This window comes from Eriocheir sinensis, chromosome 22, assembly GCF_024679095.1.
Source record: "Eriocheir sinensis breed Jianghai 21 chromosome 22, ASM2467909v1, whole genome shotgun sequence".
Lineage (NCBI taxonomy): Eukaryota > Metazoa > Arthropoda > Malacostraca > Decapoda > Varunidae > Eriocheir > Eriocheir sinensis.
In genome coordinates, this window is record NC_066530.1 from 7,947,686 (window position 1) to 7,965,108 (window position 17,423).

The 17,423-nt window shown below is 49.7% G+C and overlaps 1 protein-coding gene and 1 long non-coding RNA gene across 3 annotated transcripts in view; one reads left to right on the forward strand and one right to left on the reverse strand.

Annotated features, from left to right (window-relative positions):
- Nucleotides 1-2,137, reverse strand: part of LOC127001985 (uncharacterized) — a 16,717-nt gene extending 14,580 nt beyond the window's left edge. For both annotated transcript variants that reach the window (XR_007755622.1, XR_007755623.1), the window contains exon 1: nt 1,855-2,137. This is a non-coding gene — a long non-coding RNA (uncharacterized LOC127001985). The remainder of the gene's footprint in view (nt 1-1,854) is intronic.
- Nucleotides 2,138-10,524: 8,387 nt separating this feature from the next.
- On the forward strand, nt 10,525-13,149 carry LOC127002285 (uncharacterized). The gene is made up of 3 exons (XM_050868096.1): nt 10,525-10,547; nt 10,802-11,707; nt 11,900-13,149. Exons 1-3 carry the CDS (start codon nt 10,525-10,527, stop codon nt 12,423-12,425), a joined length of 1,455 nt encoding a protein of 484 aa, XP_050724053.1. The 3' UTR covers nt 12,426-13,149.
- The last annotated feature ends 4,274 nt before the right edge of the window (nt 13,150-17,423 follow it).

Genomic DNA, 17,423 nt, shown 5'->3' on the forward strand with positions numbered 1-17,423 from the left:
TCGTATTCCTCGAGGGGGTGATGGCGGTAACAGTCATTATGAAACTCCTCGAAGCCTCGGTACATCTGTTTCGAAAGGCTTTCGTGAGGCGGAGACGTCAACTATTTACAAATGTAAAAAAGTTTATCAGTCATGTTCTAATGAGTGTTTCTTTAGGTTCATAGTACAGAAAAAAAATCAAACTACCACCAGGGTCATAAAAGTACCCATGGAAATGCCCTCCAACCCTACGAAAGCCTTGTCAAATGTATGTGCTTGGGTATCCTCAGGCGCTTCAGCCTCACATTAACTATTTCCAAAGGCCAAAAAGTAGATCAGTCAGATTCTAATGAGTGTTTATTTAGGTTCACGGTACAGAAGGAGTCAAACTACTACCAGGGCCATAAAAGTACCCATAGAAATGCAATCCAATCCTACGAAAGCCTTGTTAAATGTATGTGCTTGCACTCCGAAAGGTTTAAAAACTACACCAGCTGGGGACGAGAGTGAAGGGCAATCCATTATGTAACGGGGCGCCGAAAGGGGATGAGAGCAAAGGGGAATCCATTACACAACGGTCAATCTTCTCAACATCCGTCAAAGCGTGCCATATGTTCTTATCTATCTTTCCCTGGGACTATAATTATGTTCGCCAGTTTGCGCACACCGTCCCATTCAGTGGGCATGTGGGAAATGGAACAAACCGCTGATAACAAAACAAACAACTCAAGTGTCGTGTAGTAGCTCCATATTTTCCCGTTAGATATTTTGGTAATGATTCGTTTTAGTACCGTGCCAGTATCTCATAATCTGCTTTATGAAACATCACTATCTCTTCATATATCTTTTCTACAAACCTTCAACAGTCATGGAAACGCTTTGAAAATCCGATTCAAGGACTTTTCTTTTTTACTTATGAAAATAGGGGATAATATTGACGAAAGCGCGTCGCCTCCTCTGGCGGCGGCCGCGGCGACGCTGCAGCCGCCGCAGCCGCAAAATAGCTCGCAGAGGGTTTAAGGTCGGGGAGCATATTTAAACTACTCCAACCGAACTTTACGACCTACTAACGGGGGGGGGCTACGCCCCCATCGACCCCCCTTTCTAACCCCCCACATGTATATGTGACTTATTTCAGCGAGGAGGTATTTCTCGCAACACCGGCTGCAGCGTCGCCGCGGCCGTCGCCAAAGGAGGCGACGCGCTTTCGTAAACATTATTCCCTATTTTCATGAGTAAAAAAAAAGTCCTTGAATTGGATTTTCAAAGCGTTTCCATGACTGTTGAAGGTTTGTAGAAAAGATATATGAAGAGCTACTGATGTTTCATTAGGTAGGTAATGAGATACTGGCACGGTACTAAAACGAGTTTTAACCGATATTTTATTACCAACTGAACTGAACAAATTGACGAACACACATTAATGAAAGGTAAAGTTGAGGGCATACCGGTTATAGCTACGCGGTTATTGCTCATCTTCGTCACATACCATATATCACGTTGCCAAATATTCCTTTCCCCGAGACACAAACGCCAAGCAATACAACACAACACTATCCGGTTTTCTCAGACGCTTCCGCCTCACATATATATCTCCAAAGGCCAAAAGTAGATCAGTCGGGTGCTCAAGAGTGGTATTTTAGGTTCATGGTACAGAGGAAGGGTTAATCTGCCACCAGGGTCATAAAACTACCTCTGGAAACGCCCAAAGCTCCCAAAGCCTTGTCATAATGTACATTCCATACTTAAATACTTATACCTACTTTTGAGATCCTGTGTACATTTCATACTTAACCTTCTGGCATTAAAATACATGTGTTTTTTGGACACGAAATGTTTAAAAATACGGCAACACAGCACCAAACTTCAGCTCACCTTCAGTAACACACCACAATGGTCAGCTCAGGCAGGTCACGTGTTGCCACCACCACGTTGGCTGAAGGAGTGAAGGCAGTGAAGGGAAGAAGGGATTCAGTGGCTCGTGTCCTAGGTTCGCATCGCTTTAATTGTGTTCGAAAATGGAAGAGAAGAATGAAAGTGAGTTCGAATAATTCTTCTGAACCGAGACTGAAATTGTGCGGTAGTGAAAGATTAGTTTGTTGTTATTGTTGTTGTTGTTGTTGTTGAGAATAAGGGCGAGGAATACATAGGAATACATAGGAAGAACAGACACCAGAAGACCTATCGGTCTATGGGGAGGATGTCTGTTTACTACCGCTACTACTATTAATCTACGTGTGGTAGGACAGGACAGAATAAATGAAGGCTCCTCCCCACCCACCTCTCCCTCCGGCAACGTGCCGGCAGGAAATAGTTAGAAGAGAACACCATGTACCTTTAAGGAAGAAAGGGACATGGAAATTTTACAGTAAAGAGAGAAATAAGAGGAAATTACTATCCTTAACTTACACTACTGGTAACCTAAGCTGTGGGGGAAAATGACTTCATTACATAAAAACATAGAAACACAGGGAGACTGGAAGAGGCCGAGTGGCCAACACAGGGCAGCCCCAGAATCCCCCCTAATACTCACGATGGGTGAGGTGTAGTTTCAGGGGCACAGGTGGAGGCTTGATCCTCGTTATACCGGCGGTACTATGCACGCACCAGTACCTTGTCACCTTACTGCACCCACACCTCACTCCACCTGTCATGCGGACATTAACTGTTGCTTTACTCTATTGTTAACTTACGCTAATTGCAATCTAGGTTGTGGGGGAGAATAATATGGATTTAGGTTGAGGTCTTGCTGCAATCTGTCTGAAAACATGCGAAGAAGGGTCAATATAATCTTATATCCCTGAAGTACTTAACCAATGAAGACTTGAAGCTATTAATACTCTGTGCGCTAACTACTGACGATGGGAGTCTATTTCAGTGATCGACGACTCTATTATTGAAAAAACTTCTGCGCACCAATGTGTTACATCGTTTTCCCTTTAACTTCATACCGTTGCTGCGTGTTATTGTGTTGATGTCTCTCTGAAATAGACTATCTGGGTTAATGTTGTCGAATCCATTAAGGATTTTGAACACTTCAATTAAGTCCCCTCTTATCCTTCGCTTTTTTAGGGAAAACATATTTAAACGCTTTAACGCTCGTCATATGGCAAGTTTCGGAGCGCTGGAATTTGTTTGGTTGCTGTATCTTTTCTAGCAAAACTTGATCTTTGATATAATTCGGTGACCAGAACTGAACGGCGTATTCTAGGTGTGGTCTTACAAATACTAAATATAATCTCTTCAAAAGTTCGGGTGATTTATAATCAAAGTTTCTTGAGATTAATCCTATAGCATTATATTGGCTTTTTTACTCGCTGCAGAACATTGATCACTCGTTTTAAGAGTGTTACTGATAATGACACCTAGATCTTTTCTTGTTTTACTTCGCTGAGCTCATGTCCTTGAATCTGATATTTAAAGTTAGGATTTTTTCACCTATGTGCATTACTTTACATTTATCTACATTAAAACTCATTTGCCATTTTTCGCTCCAGTCGGCAAGTCTTATTAAGTCTGATTGAATATTCTCACAATTTTGACTGTTCATTACCGTACCTCCTAATTTGGTGTCGTCGGCGAATTTGGCTACTTTTGATAGGATATCAGTTTCTAAGTCGTTCACGTAAATTATGAATAGTGTTGGCCCCAGGACCGAACCTTAGGGCATGCCACTGGTGACGGGTTGCCAGTCCGATGCTTCACCATTAAGAACAACACGTTGTTCTCTGTCGGTGAGCCAGTCATGAATCCATGCACATAGATGGTCGTTAATACCGTGGGAACGCAGTTTAGAAATAAGCCTAACGTGAGGAACTTTATCAAACGCTTTCTGAAAATCTAGGTAAATTACGTTATATGGGCTTCGGGCGTCCCAACATGTACAAACGTCGTTGAAAAAGGTTAATAGCTTGGTAAGGCAAGACCGATTACTACGAAATTCATGCTGACTATCAGTTATCAAATCATTTGTTTCAAGGAAAGTGATCATTTTATCCCTGATTATTTTTTCGAATAGTTTAATTAGGACAGACGTAAGGCTGATGGGACGATAATTACTGGCTTTTTTTTTATCTCCTTTTTAAAAGATCGGGGTAATATTGGCCTTTTTCCACTCGAGAGATTACTGGCCTGGCCTGGCCTGGCACACTGGCCTGTGCTAATGACTTGTTGAATATTAATGTTATGGGTAATTCTAGCTGTTGACTACATTCTCTTAACACGCGAGGAGATAAATTATCGGGGCCCGGAGATTTATTTGGATCTCTTCTCTGCAGGTACGCACGCACTTCGCTGATATCAATTTCGGTCAATGCAAGCTTATGTTCTTCAGGGCCTTGAAAATTTTTCTTCGGGGCTGGAATCGATGTCATGTTTTCTTTTGTAAATACGCTACTAAAGGTTGAATTTACGACCGACGCCATGCTTTTATCATCCCTAATCGTATTGCCACTTAATAGTAGTGGGCCGATATTACTTTTAACAGTTTTTGTTTTGTTTCTTATGTAACTAAAAAATAACCTGGGATTTTTCTTAGCATCGAGTGTTATTTTCATCTCTTATTCACGTTCCTGTTTTCTGATTTTCTTTTCGCACTCTCTCTTAACATTGATGTAATTAGTATGATCCTGTGAATTATGTGACAGTTTATATTTCTTATACAGTTTTCTTCTTTCGACGATGATTTTTTGTAGGTAATTATTCATCCACAACGGTTTTTGATTATCAGTCCTTCGTGGCTTGAGTGGAATTAATTTATTTACACTCCTTGTGATTTGTGCAGTAAAACGATTATATATTTCTTGAACGCTGACGTTGTTGAGCAAATGATTCCAATTTACTGAAGCCATAAAATTTGCTTTACTATAATTAGGTATAAAGAGTGAGTTTGCTCGTGCTTTTGTTTCAATATTCAAAGTACATCTTATCATGTTGTGGTCGCTGCTTGCAAATGGCTCGCCTACCTCACAGGCAGTTATGAGATGACTATCGGTTGCGAAGATTAAATCAAGAATATTGTTTCCGCGTGTCGGCATGGTAACAGTTTGATTAAGAAATGAATTTTGTGCAAAGTTAATTAATCTCTCGCCTTCTCTGTCGCCAGAAAGTGCATTCCAGTTAACGGAGGGGTTATTGAAGTCACCGCATATTGTTGCATTTTTATTTCTGATAACTCTGTTTATCTCTGCGTAGAGGTTTCCATCAATGTCTTCATTTGATTTAGGAGGTCGGTAAATTACGCCCAGAACATACTTTTCATTATTGATCGTTGCTTGTACATACAATGAATCATAAGCCTCTGTTTCGGCTATGTTTAGCTGAATGACTTCTAAATTATTTTTCGCATATATTATTACACCTCCTCCTTTTTTGTGTAGACGACACTCAGCAAACGCATTGTAACCATTTATAGCTACTTCACCTAAGTGATGTTTATCGCGCATATTCAGTCATGTTTCCGTGATAAAAATGAAGTCGTGTTTTTCAGTAATTGTATGTATTATCAAATGGCTACGCTACTGAATGATGCTACGGGCATTTACATAAAAGATGTTTAATTTATTCGTCGAGTGTGCGCCATCTATCAACTGTTGTGTCACTGGAATAACGCGTCAGACCTGACTATCCTCAATTACCCCTACCTCACCAACCACCTGCGTGGCTGTTGACCTCACTGCTACCACAGTACCCCTCACCTGTGGGTCTGGTGACCTGACATCTTGCGCAGTACTGTACACCTGCGGCCTGACCTCACTATCAGGGTGAGAAGAGGAGGAGAAGGATAAGGAAGAGGAGGAGGAGGGCGTTGTTGTTGTTGTTATTGTTGTTGCTGTCTCTGCGTGTGCGTGTGTGTGTGTGTGTGTTGCTTTCATGACCAAACACGAAACACTCAACAGCCAAAGAAAAACGAACACACACAAAAAAAATCGTCTGCAAAAATATTTAACTTCATACTTCAACGTAAAAAAAAATAATAATAAACGTCAATAAGAAAAGATGAACGCAGCTGCAGCGGGATGGTGGTGGTGGTGGTGGTGAGTCAGGCAATATGGTGGTGATGGTGGTGGTGATGACGGCAGGAAAGTGGTAACAATCGTGGTGTTGATACTGGTGGTGATGGTGGTGGTGATGATAGGGATGATACTAAGTCTCTCTCTCTCTCTCTCTCTCTCTCTCTCTCTCTCTCTCTCTCTCTCTCTCTCTCTCTCTCTCTCTCTCTCTCTCTCTCTCTCTCTCTCTCTCTCTCTCTCTCTCTCTCCACCTTTTATATAAATCGAGTGGCAATCAAACACTGTTACGGGCCGTCAATTATTGACGAAGGCCCGTTTCCCCCCTGGGAGATCAATCACAATCAATCAAACACTGCACACGTACAACTAGGCATCCTTCACGTGAGAAATGAAAACCAGGGAAAACGAAAGAGTTTTCCCACGCCGATAGAAAACGGAGTGCTGGCTCGTGTGACCGCTTCACTTCACAGTGCACACACCTAGACTGACCCCAATTGACACGGCAAGCCACCACCCCCTCCTGAGCTTGACGTCACGCCACGGTCCCGCCGCCCCTGCGCCAACCGGAGCCAAAATAGAGCCCAGGTGAGCTGACCTGTCTCTCTCTGTCGGCCTGGAATACACTAATCGCCAACGGAAAACAACTCTACACCCACAATGATCTGGGATCTCGTGTTTTCTCTAATACATCAGCTGAGGTATTTGTGTTCTGTATTATTGAGCTTTATTCCCAAAACTCCGAGAACTAGTTCGCGTTTGCGCCTGAAGGGTGCACTGCGTTTAATGCGTCCATTATCCAGCCCTCCTTGCCCAGTGCACCTTTTCACCACTTGTCAGAATGTCATTCCCCTTTTCCAAGATTGGTTCGCTCAAAAGAACGAGTCAAACCTCTGCTTGTTCAGTATCTTCCGGTATACGTTCTATTAGGCTGCTGCAACCCTTAACTGATGCATACTGCGTGTTGTGCCGCCCCGGGGGGAAGGGGGGTTGAAGCTAAGTAAAAGAATAAAATAAGAAAAAAATCGAAATTAATGCGAGTCTGCCAATCTGTGATACAGTCCCACTGAAACTCTGTATTTACTTCTGAATGAAATTCCTCGGTAAACATAAACGCCGCCAAATAATGTTGTCCACCCTTGAAAGGTAACCTAACTAACCTCCCCGTGTGCCCATGCTAACCCAAGTTGCATCCCCGAGATGAGTGTGTTATCAGAGGCTCACTCATACTCTTGGATTCAGAAGAAAAGGTTTGCAACGATGAATGAGTGACCTTTGTCCCAACATTCAAGAATTTATTTTTCTGTTCAGGCTACTATTGTCTTGGATGGGCAGTCTTTTCACATACTTGCCTGTTATTAACCACACCTCCCGAACATTTAGGCTTTAAATTTTTATTTTAGGGGCTCACACACACACACACACACACACACACACACACACACACACACACACACACACACATTTGATAAGGATTTCGTAGAGGTTCTGGGTATTTCCACGCGTAGTTTTGTGAGCCTAGTAATGATTTAACAAGGCTTCTGGATCGTGAATGGGCAAAAATCGTTAGAACCCGGCTGATCTTTTTTAGCCTTTGGAAACAGTTGCTGTGAGAGCCAAAACCGTCAGAAGGCAAGGGACAATAAGCAGTGATTTGTATTCCGTTGAGGAGAGTCTCTGCTAGATGTCTTACCTCTCCTGTTTTCCCTCGCGGCCCTTGGGAAGCGGGTGCATCCGGGGTGTCGTGAACTGCATCCCGGGAAGGTGATACTCTGCTGCACACCTTGTCTCTCCGGTGTTACGTCAGATTATTTAAACGCCGTATTAGTATATCGACAGTCTTGTAGCTACTTGGCTCTTTACTTCCATTTTTGGGACGGCGTCGGTTAAAGTTTACGATTTCCACAGCCAGGCGGCATGTTACAAACTCAGCCGTAAAGAATTATGTAAACAAAATCAACAAAACCAACTAACCAGGCCTTGAAAAACGGGTGAAAGAAGACAGATTAGCCACAGTATTGTTACATACAGACCATAAGGCGTGCATGGTTAGTTGGGTTTGTTTTTATATCACATTTTACGTCCGAGTTTGTAATATGTCGACTTAAAGCCCCCCATACACGCACAGAGTTATCTGATAACAGGCCGACTGACGAAACCAGTTCATGAACTGGTTTCGTCATGCCAGTTTGAGCGTGTACGGGGGTGTTTTGAACTGAAGGCAGGCCGGAAAGGCGATCGGATGAACTGAAGCGCATGTCAAAAAACTGGCCGTCAGTTCTCGCAAGGTGAAAGACAGTTTAAGGGTGTATGCGGCGGCCTGCAGTCCGGGGGTCAGCTCCACACCAAGTCACCAACCGTCGTTGTGTCCACATAAGAGGGGCGCTGTCGCTGTCGCAATTACCGTGTCCCGAGAGGATAAAGTATTTTGTGGCGAATTCATAGACATTTACAGGGGATACCCATGCCTTCGAAAGTTAAAAGTAGTGAATATCCAGACAGAAATGAGAGAGCAGCAGCCTATCATGATTTATTTCCCTAGGTACCAGCCATTGTTTGCACCATTTGCTTCGGCGCTTTTTTTCATGAATGTCAGCACCCCAGCTAGGCTGAAAAGCAGTCTCAAGATGTTGGGGAGGAAGAGATGCTGCCATAGTGCTGGCAGTGGCTGGGTGTCAACTGAGGTTAGACGGAAGGCGAAACTGATTAGTGTGTGGGCACGCGCGGCGGACTGCAGGCCCATCAGGTCAGTCGGACTGTCAATTAAAACCGTGCTGTTTAAGTATGTGAAAACCCAACACCTCGAACTCTTTCCCAAAAATGGAATTGAAAAGCCAAACCAACCACAAAAATGTTTATAAATACTAATACGATGTTTAAAACTCTGGCGCAAGTTCGTAATCTTAACATCAGTCTTTGTCCTGTGCCTGAAAAATTACCTTAGACCATACACCTTTCTGTCGTTAATTGATCACTCTTCTTGCAGGTTCATGGGCACGTGTTCACCTAATAAATATGTAATAAATATGTATTGGAACTATTCTGGTGTACTTTGTGTGTCTTTTGTATGAACACTACTAGACATTGTTTCAGCTTCTCCATTCTGCCCTTCGTGTCCACTTCAGTATTTACTTTTCTTCAACCAAAATAATTAATGGTACAGCTGAGCACTGTTTCATCTTATTACTGTGTTTTCAGCTTGCCGCGTGATCGGGGAAGCGGTGACCGAGTGGTTAGCGTGCGAACGTGCTGAGCCCGAGGACCTAGCATGGACTAGGTTCGAGTCCCCTACGAAGCTCGCTGATTTTTCGTCATCGCTGAGTGGCGGAAGACTACTCACATGCTGTCCGGATCTTCAGTCAACCTAACTTCAGCGACTTCGGTCAAGAGAAGCACCAGGAGGCAGCATGGTCCAAGCAAGAGTCATACATCATCGCAGCCACTATAAATAAAATTTGCCTGCGCCACTACCAGGCTGGAGCCGTCCATAAGGCCCCTCAAGAAAGCCTAACGGCGCTACAGGCAGCACACAAAAAAGTCAATCGTTGTAGTGCCTCGTTATCGCTTTGCCGTGCTGCAATGTGTCCGGTTACTCACTGCGAACAGATCTTAGGTTGTTGAAAGTCCTGTCCCCGTTTTACACTTCCTCAGCCTGATATTCAATGGATTTAATCGACACCTTGGCGAAGGCTTCTTTGTACGCTGAGTCAAACATTAAACATATTGGCCGTGCAGCAAGGTCAAACACGTTATCCAGGAGTTTGTCTTGGTTGACTCAGTAAGCTTATGAGCAGGTGTTGATTCATTGGGAAACACTTATTTGGGCTTTGAAATAAACATGCAAGCTGTGTGTGTGTGTGTGTGTGTGTGTGTGTGTGTGTGTGTGTGTGTGTGTAACAGGCAGACGGCGGACAACAGCGTTACAAGACAGTCGGACTAGAAACATTTCATTTATCACCTCCAGACCCAAGACTTTCGTACCGACACAAATAATATTCAAACAGTTATTGTTAAAACTGTTAATTATTGATGCTTATGGGTTAAGTATTGAAAGTTATGGCTCAGAAATCGGAACATAATATGTCCTAAGCACGATAATCTAGTAACGTTGGTGGGCAGGCAGCCGCTGTGGCCGAGTGGCGGCCAGAGTCGTCGCCTCTACTCTTCCCTCCCCGGCAGGCGCGTGGGGCTGGCGGGCATGGCGTGGCGGGACCCTCTCGGCCTGAAGGAGGTCGCCGCGCGGGCTGTGGTGGTCCCGCTGGTCAGGGCCACCGAACACAACATTAGCCGCCTCTTCGCCAGCGTCCCGGCAGAGCTGCTCATCCCAAGGAGCACGGCGGAGTTTCTGTGTTGCATTATATCAACGACGACGACGCAAACTTTGACGAAGAAGCGCCACACGGTGACGCCCCGCATGGCCGAGTGGACGCCATGGATCGCGTGATGCTGGAGGTGAAGGTGAGGGGCGACGCCTGCTGAACTTTCGGAAGGGAACGACATCCAGGCGAAGGGTCAAAGGGGGCGTCCAACACTCGGGATGGTGCAAGCGTCTGCCTGGCTGTAAGACTGTAGAACATTCCCTATTCTGAACATTCCTCATCCCTTACTTATCATTACCTATCTTTAAGCTTTAAATAACTAACACGATAGTAACCTAACCTCACTTAATAACAAATCTCGTCAGTTAATTACCATAAATGCTGTCAGTTATGCGGGACATTGAACATCTACAGGGGAATATTTCCTGAGGAGGAAACTGTCCGGAGAAAATGTCCACAGAGGAATGTGGGCGGTCCATGACTACACGTGTGGAGAACCCTCCCATTCTGGCACTGGGACTCTCTCCCTCTCCTTGTTTCCCAGGCCGTGGTGGCGGCGCTGCGGCGGTGGTGGACGCACGTGCCGGGCAGCAAGGCGGGGCCAGGCCGCTGCCTTGAGGCCGCCCTAGACGTGCACACCGAGGTACACCCGCAGCACGACTCAGACTTCCCGCGGCACCTGACGCGCTTCCTCTTGAGGCTGGCGCTGCTGCGGGACGCGTTCCTGGACCGGGACTACGGCGACCAGGACCGCGGCTGTTATACTCTTCGCCTGGGAGCGCTGGGAGCCCACCTGGCGCCCGTCACCCAGCTGGCCCAGTTGCGGGTGTACGGCGGGCTGTACCCCAGCATCCTGGCCGTCGTGCTGCGGGGAGCCTCGCGCCTAGCCTCGCTGCAAATCTCGCACATCAACATCACGGACGACATCCTGCTGGACATCGCCAAGTGGTGTCCGAACCTGCACACGCTGCGCCTGCTGCACAACTTCCCGTGGCAGGTGATATCCATGAAGGCGTTTTGTGCCGCCTTCTTCAGCGGCGCGATGCCGTGCAAGGTGATTGGCGCTTATAAGAGTGGGCGTCTTCAGGACATCCAGCAGACTTTTCCCCAGCTGAAAGACGTTGATCTCGCGTACGGTGGCATACGCGTGGCGAGTAAGTTCCACAAGCTCTTACTAAACTTTTATCCGGAACTGAGGAGCGTCAGCAGCCCCTGGAAGACCATTCACATCGAGGACGGCTACCAGTACTACGGGAGCGAAGTTCTCTTTTCGCTGTTGGCCCGCGAGGGTGTCTTGGCCACCCGAAGTGTGTTTTTCGACGACGTGACGCTGTATACACTCTGCGCCAAGAGCGTCTGGAGCAGCTGGCTCGGTGCTGCCCCCAGGTGCAGGCCGTCACCGTAGACTGCGTCCTGGTGGAGCCTGAACACGGGTGTGACGAGGCCCGGGCCAGATTCGCGCAGCTCACGGGGCACTGGAAACACATGTCAGAACTGCACGTGAACGTGAACACCACCACCAGCCGAACCAAGGCGCTGCTGCAGCCGTGCCTCCGCGTGCACGGCGCCAGTCTCGCCGCCCTCACCGTAGAGGCAGACGCCCGGCCTGGTGCTGGAGGCCATGCTATTTGACATCCTCCTGCAGGCGTGCCCCAACCTGACGTGCCTCGGCGTGAGGGTGTGGAGCAGGAACATGATGGAGGCACAGCTGGATGGCCAGGACAGGCTGCCACTGCCACAGTGCGCGGCTCTGCAGAAGGTTAGTCTTCACGAGCAGGGTCCAGGCGACGGAGACGAGGCGGGACACGTGGCGCGGTGGCTGGCACTGGTGGGGGGCGTGGTGGCCACGGCACCGGGCCTGGCCACCCTCAGCCTCTGCCGCGGCCTGGCCTGCCTGCTGAACACTCTCGCCTGCCACGCCACAACCCTGCACCTGCACGTGAAGGACGGCCACGAGTGGCAGCCCACGGCGGAGGAGCTGTGCCGGCTGGTGGGTCGCCTGCAGCACCTCTACCTGGAGGAGGTGTCCGGCGAGTTGTTCTGGCGGCTCAGACGACGCTACCGACATACTGACCTGCGGCTGCACTGGGGCAACCTGCACGGCTGGCCGAGGACCTGACTGTGAACCCGTTGTTGGTGACCGTGTGTGGCTGTGCGTCAGGGCAGAAACGTGACTGTGAAGAACATCGGAAGAAACTTTTATTGTGACCTATATAATACAGTGTGGAACATGATCTTTATAATAAAATTCTCCTTCAATAGAGAGTTTATCACATATCTTCTCTAAAGAAAGTCTGCACACAAGTTAATGACACCGATCACACTCTGGAAGGTTACATTGAGACAGCCGACGGCCTGCGGATGGTCGTAGAGTCGGCACACATTAAGACATGTTGACGGCCCGAAGCTGATTCAAAGCCGGCACGCAGGCACTGGCCCCGTTATGCCGGCACGCAGGCACTGACCCCGTTATGCCGGCACGCAGGCACTGGCCCCGTTATGCCGGCACGCAGGCACTGGCCCCGTTATGCCGGCACACAGGCACTGGCCCCGTTATGCCGGCACGCAGGCACTGGCCCCGTTATGCCGGCACGCAGGCACTGGCCCCGTTATGCCGGCACGCAGGCACTGGCCCCGTTATGCCGGCACGCAGGCACTGGCCCCGTTATGCCGGCACGCAGGCACTGGCCCCGTTATGCCGGCACGCAGGCACTGGCCCCGTTATGCCGGCACACAGGCACTGGCCCCGTTATGCCGGCACGCAGGCACTGGTCCCGTTATGCCGGCACACAGGCACTGGCCCCGTTATGCCGGCACACAGGCACTGGCCCCGTTATGCCGGCACGCAGGCACTGGCCCCGTTATGCCGGCACGCAGGCACTGGCCCCGTTATGCCGGCACGCAGGCACTGGTCCCGTTATGCCGGCACACACGCTGGCCCCGTTATACCGGCATGCAGGCACTGGCCCGTTATGCCGGCACGCAGGCACTGGTCCCGTTATGCCGGCACACACGCTGGCCCGTTATGCCGGCACGCAGGCACTGGTCCCGTTATGCCGGCACACACGCTGGCCCGTTATGCCGGCACGCAGGCACTGGCCCCGTTATGCCGGCACGCAGGCACTGGTCCCGTTATGCCGGCACACACGCTGGCCCCGTTATGCCGGCACGCAGGCACTGGTCCCGTTATGCCGGCACACACGCTGGCCCCGTTATGCCGGCACGCAGGCACTGGCCCCGTTATGCCGGCACGCAGGCACTGGTCCCGTTATGCCGGCACACACGCTGGCCCCGTTATGCCGGCACGCAGGCACTGGCCCCGTTATGCCGGCACACACGCTGGCCCCGTTATGCCGGCACGCAGGCACTGGCCCCGTTATGCCGGCACAAACGCTGGCCCCGTTATGCCGGCACGCAGGCACTGGTCCCGTTATGCCGGCACAAACGCTGGCCCCGTTATGCCGGCACGCAGGCACTGGCCCCGTTATGCCGGCACACACGCTGGCCCCGATATGCCGGCACACACGCTGGCCCCGTTATGCCGGCACGCAGGCACTGGCCACGTTATGCCGGCACACGCTGGCCCCGTTATGCCGGCACACACGCTGGCCCCGTTATGCCGGCATGCAGGCACTGGCCCCGTTATGCCGGCACACACGCTGGCCCCGTTATGCCGGCACACACGCTGGCCCCGTTATGCCGGCATTCAGGCACTGGCCCCGTTATGCCGGCACACCCGCGGGCCCCGTTATGCCGGCACACACGCTGGCCCCGTTATGCCGGCACGCAGGCACTGGCCCCGTTATGCCGGCACACACGCTGGCCCCGTTATGCCGGCACACACGCTGGCCCCGTTATGCCGGCATGCAGGCACTGGCCCCGTTATGCCGGCACACACGCTGGCCCCGTTATGCCGGCACACACGCTGGCCCCGTTATGCCGGCATGCAGGCACTGGCCCCGTTATGCCGGCATGCAGGCACTGGCCCCGTTATGCCGGCACACACGCTGGCCTAGTTATGCCGGCACACACGCTGGCCCCGTTATGCCGGCACACACGCTGGCCCCGTTATGCCGGCACACACGCTGGCCCCGTTATGCCGGCACACACGCTGGCCCCGTTATGCCGGCACACAGGCGCTGGCCCCGTTATGCCGGCACACACGCTGGCCCCGTTATGCCGGCACACAGGCGCTGGCCCCGTTATGCCGGCACACACGCTGGCCCCGTTATGCCGGCACACAGGCGCTGGCCCCGTTATGCCGGCACACACGCTGGCCCAGTTATGCCGGCACACACGCTGGCCCCGTTATGCCGGCACGCAGGCGCTGGCCCCGTTATGCCGGCACACACCCGCTGGCCCCGTTATGCCGCCACACCCGCTGGCCCCGTTATGCCGGCACACACGCTGGCCCCGTTATGCCGGCACACACGCTGGCCCCGTTATGCCGGCACACACGCTGGCCCCGTTATGCCGGCACACACGCTGGCCCCGTTTTGCTGGGACACAGGCGCTGGCCCCGTTATGCCGGCACACGCTGGCCCCGTTATGCCGGCACACACGCTGGCCCGTTATGCCGGCACACACGCTGGCCCCGTTATGCCGGCACACACGCTGGCCCCGTTATGCCGGCACACACGCTGGCCCCGTTATGCCGGCACACACGCTGGCCCCGTTATGCCGGCACCGTTATGCCGGCACACACGCTGGCCCCGTTATGCCGGCACACACGCTGGCCCCGTTATGCCGGCACACACGCTGGCCCCGTTATGCCGGCACACGCTGGCCCCGTTATGCCGGCACACGCTGGCCCCCGTTATGCCGGCACACACGCTGGCCCCGTTATGCCGGCACACACGCTGGCCCGTTATGCCGTTACCGGCACACACGCTGGCCCCGTTATGCCGGCACACGCTGGTTCACCACGTTATGCCGGCACACGCTGGCCCAGATCAGGAATGGCAATAAATGCACAACACTTCACCGGTCATTACACACAAAGCAAGTACGTTAACAAAGATGAAAGTCAAATGTTGATGCAAACAACACACCTATTTACAGGATCACGAATAATTCGGTGACAAGACAACTTCAGACAAGACCAAGGACAAGACCACCCGAGCCAACGTGCGGCGGAGAAAGTCGTGGCTCCTTCACTAAGTTCACTCTGACGCCGAGGGCCACAGAATACAGCACACGGCCCTTCCTTGCCCCGGTGCGTTACATTGCCGACACTCCCACCTAAATAGATCTTGGACACTCCTGTCACATATAGAACTGATGACGGGTTTACAACCAAGGAAACAGTGGCAGCCCAGCAGGATTAGTCCGAGCATACAGAAAACCGAGTGGAGATGAAAGTATGATCTTCGGAGTGGAGTGGAGTAATGAACATCAGGCAAAGAGAGGTGGCAGAGGTTGGGAAAGCCTGTAATGATCTAATAATGGTCCATGATGATGATGATGATGATGATGATGATGATGATAAGCTTGAATTGCCAACCCTCCACTGAGAGGTAAGGGAAAAATATTAGGAAGTGAGCTTGGACTGGTCATATCATGGGTGGGGCAATAAGGGAACGAGATGGAAGGGTGAAATAAAACCGTTGCCGGAGCAGGATGGAGTACACTAACATGAGACAGACAGATGGAAGGCATGAAATTATAGCCTTTGCCGGAGCAGGTTGAAGTACACGAACATCACATAAAGTACCGAACGGAAGAATGAAATCATAACCTTTGCCGGAGCAGGATGGAGTACACTAACATTACACAAAGAACTATATGAGGAGATGAGTTTAGAACCTTTGCTGGAGCAGGATGGAATACACTAACATTAAATAAACAACCAGGTGGAGGAGTGGAATAATAACCTTAGCTGGAGCAGGATGGAATACACTAACATTAGATAAACAACCAGGCGGAGGAGTGAGATAATAACCTTAGCTGGAGCAGGATGGAGTACACGAACAGGATTGGTGTTCAAGGCCTCGTCCCACAGTGGAAGGATAATGGCTGATACTGAGGGAGTAAAAATGACTTCCTTAGGTATGAACGGTATCGAACAGCACATTCACAAACTCTTACCGTGATGGAAATAACAGTACAGTCACCACCACGCACCCTGTCCCCTTCATCTTGTATTCTTCTTCTTTTTCTGACCTGTTCCACTCTGTATCGCCTCTTAGGTCCTCCTTGGTTCCTCGTCACACTCCTATACTTCACTCTGCACTGAGCTCTGTTTTTCTATACCTACACTTTGCCGTCACAGACTTTTCCTTTTCGATTCTATTTTCCTTTGTTTCCTTCAGTCTGGCTTCCTTTGGTCTTTTCTTTTGCATTTCCCTTTTCTGTCCTTTTGTTTGTTTTCTACTCTTCCACTTGTTCTTTCTAATTCTCTTTCACTGCTGAGTTCTTTTTTCACAACGTTGCACCAGAAGTATTTTTGTGAATGGTACCAACTTCGCTGCTTCCTCATAAAGCCAAGCAAACGTAACACAGAAGGTACTTGTTCCTCCGTCTTCCTCCTCCAATCTGTCGCTCCATTCCTCTTTATAGCCATACAGTTCTAACACAGCTTTTTTTTATGTGCTCTAAGATATCTCGAATAAGAAAAACTAGAGCACAACAAATACTATTGTATCAGCATCAATTTGAATTTCGCGCGTCTCATTTGGTGACAACATGGCGCTTGTGATGAAGGTTGCCAAACTCTCCTATGCCAAGGTCCATATTCTTAAACGTGTCGTGCTCCCGTTGCGACCATTTCCCAAGGACACAGAGAAGATTGGCGGGATTTCCATGTTTTTTTTTTCCGCTCCAGATGCAGAAACCGTGTAAAACTATGACAGAGATCACAAAGCAGTCCATGAAAACCTCAGCAACTTCCACGAGAGGGTTTTGAAACAGACGAACAGAGGGGCCGAGATGTTTAGGCATACGGGCTTATGAAAGAAATAGAGAAAAGGAGGAGGAGGAGGAGGAGGAGGAGGACAACAACGTAGTAAGACAATAAGAGTGAATTCATAGGAGGAGGAGAAAGAGGAGGTGGATCTGCTTGTACTCAGAAGCTGTGGCCACTAACCTTACTGTCAACTTTGCTTTCCTTTCATATGAC

Bases quoted from the DNA above. Each gene is read 5' to 3' on its own strand.
- LOC127002285 (XM_050868096.1), top strand. From the start codon at position 10,525: ATGGTGCAAGCGTCTGCCTGGCT. The intron at 10,548-10,801 runs GTAAGACTGTAG...ACACGTGTGGAG, and splicing joins GTGCAAGCGTCTGCCTGGCT to AACCCTCCCATTCTGGCACT. The intron at 11,708-11,899 runs GTAGACTGCGTC...CTCACCGTAGAG, and splicing joins CCCAGGTGCAGGCCGTCACC to GCAGACGCCCGGCCTGGTGC.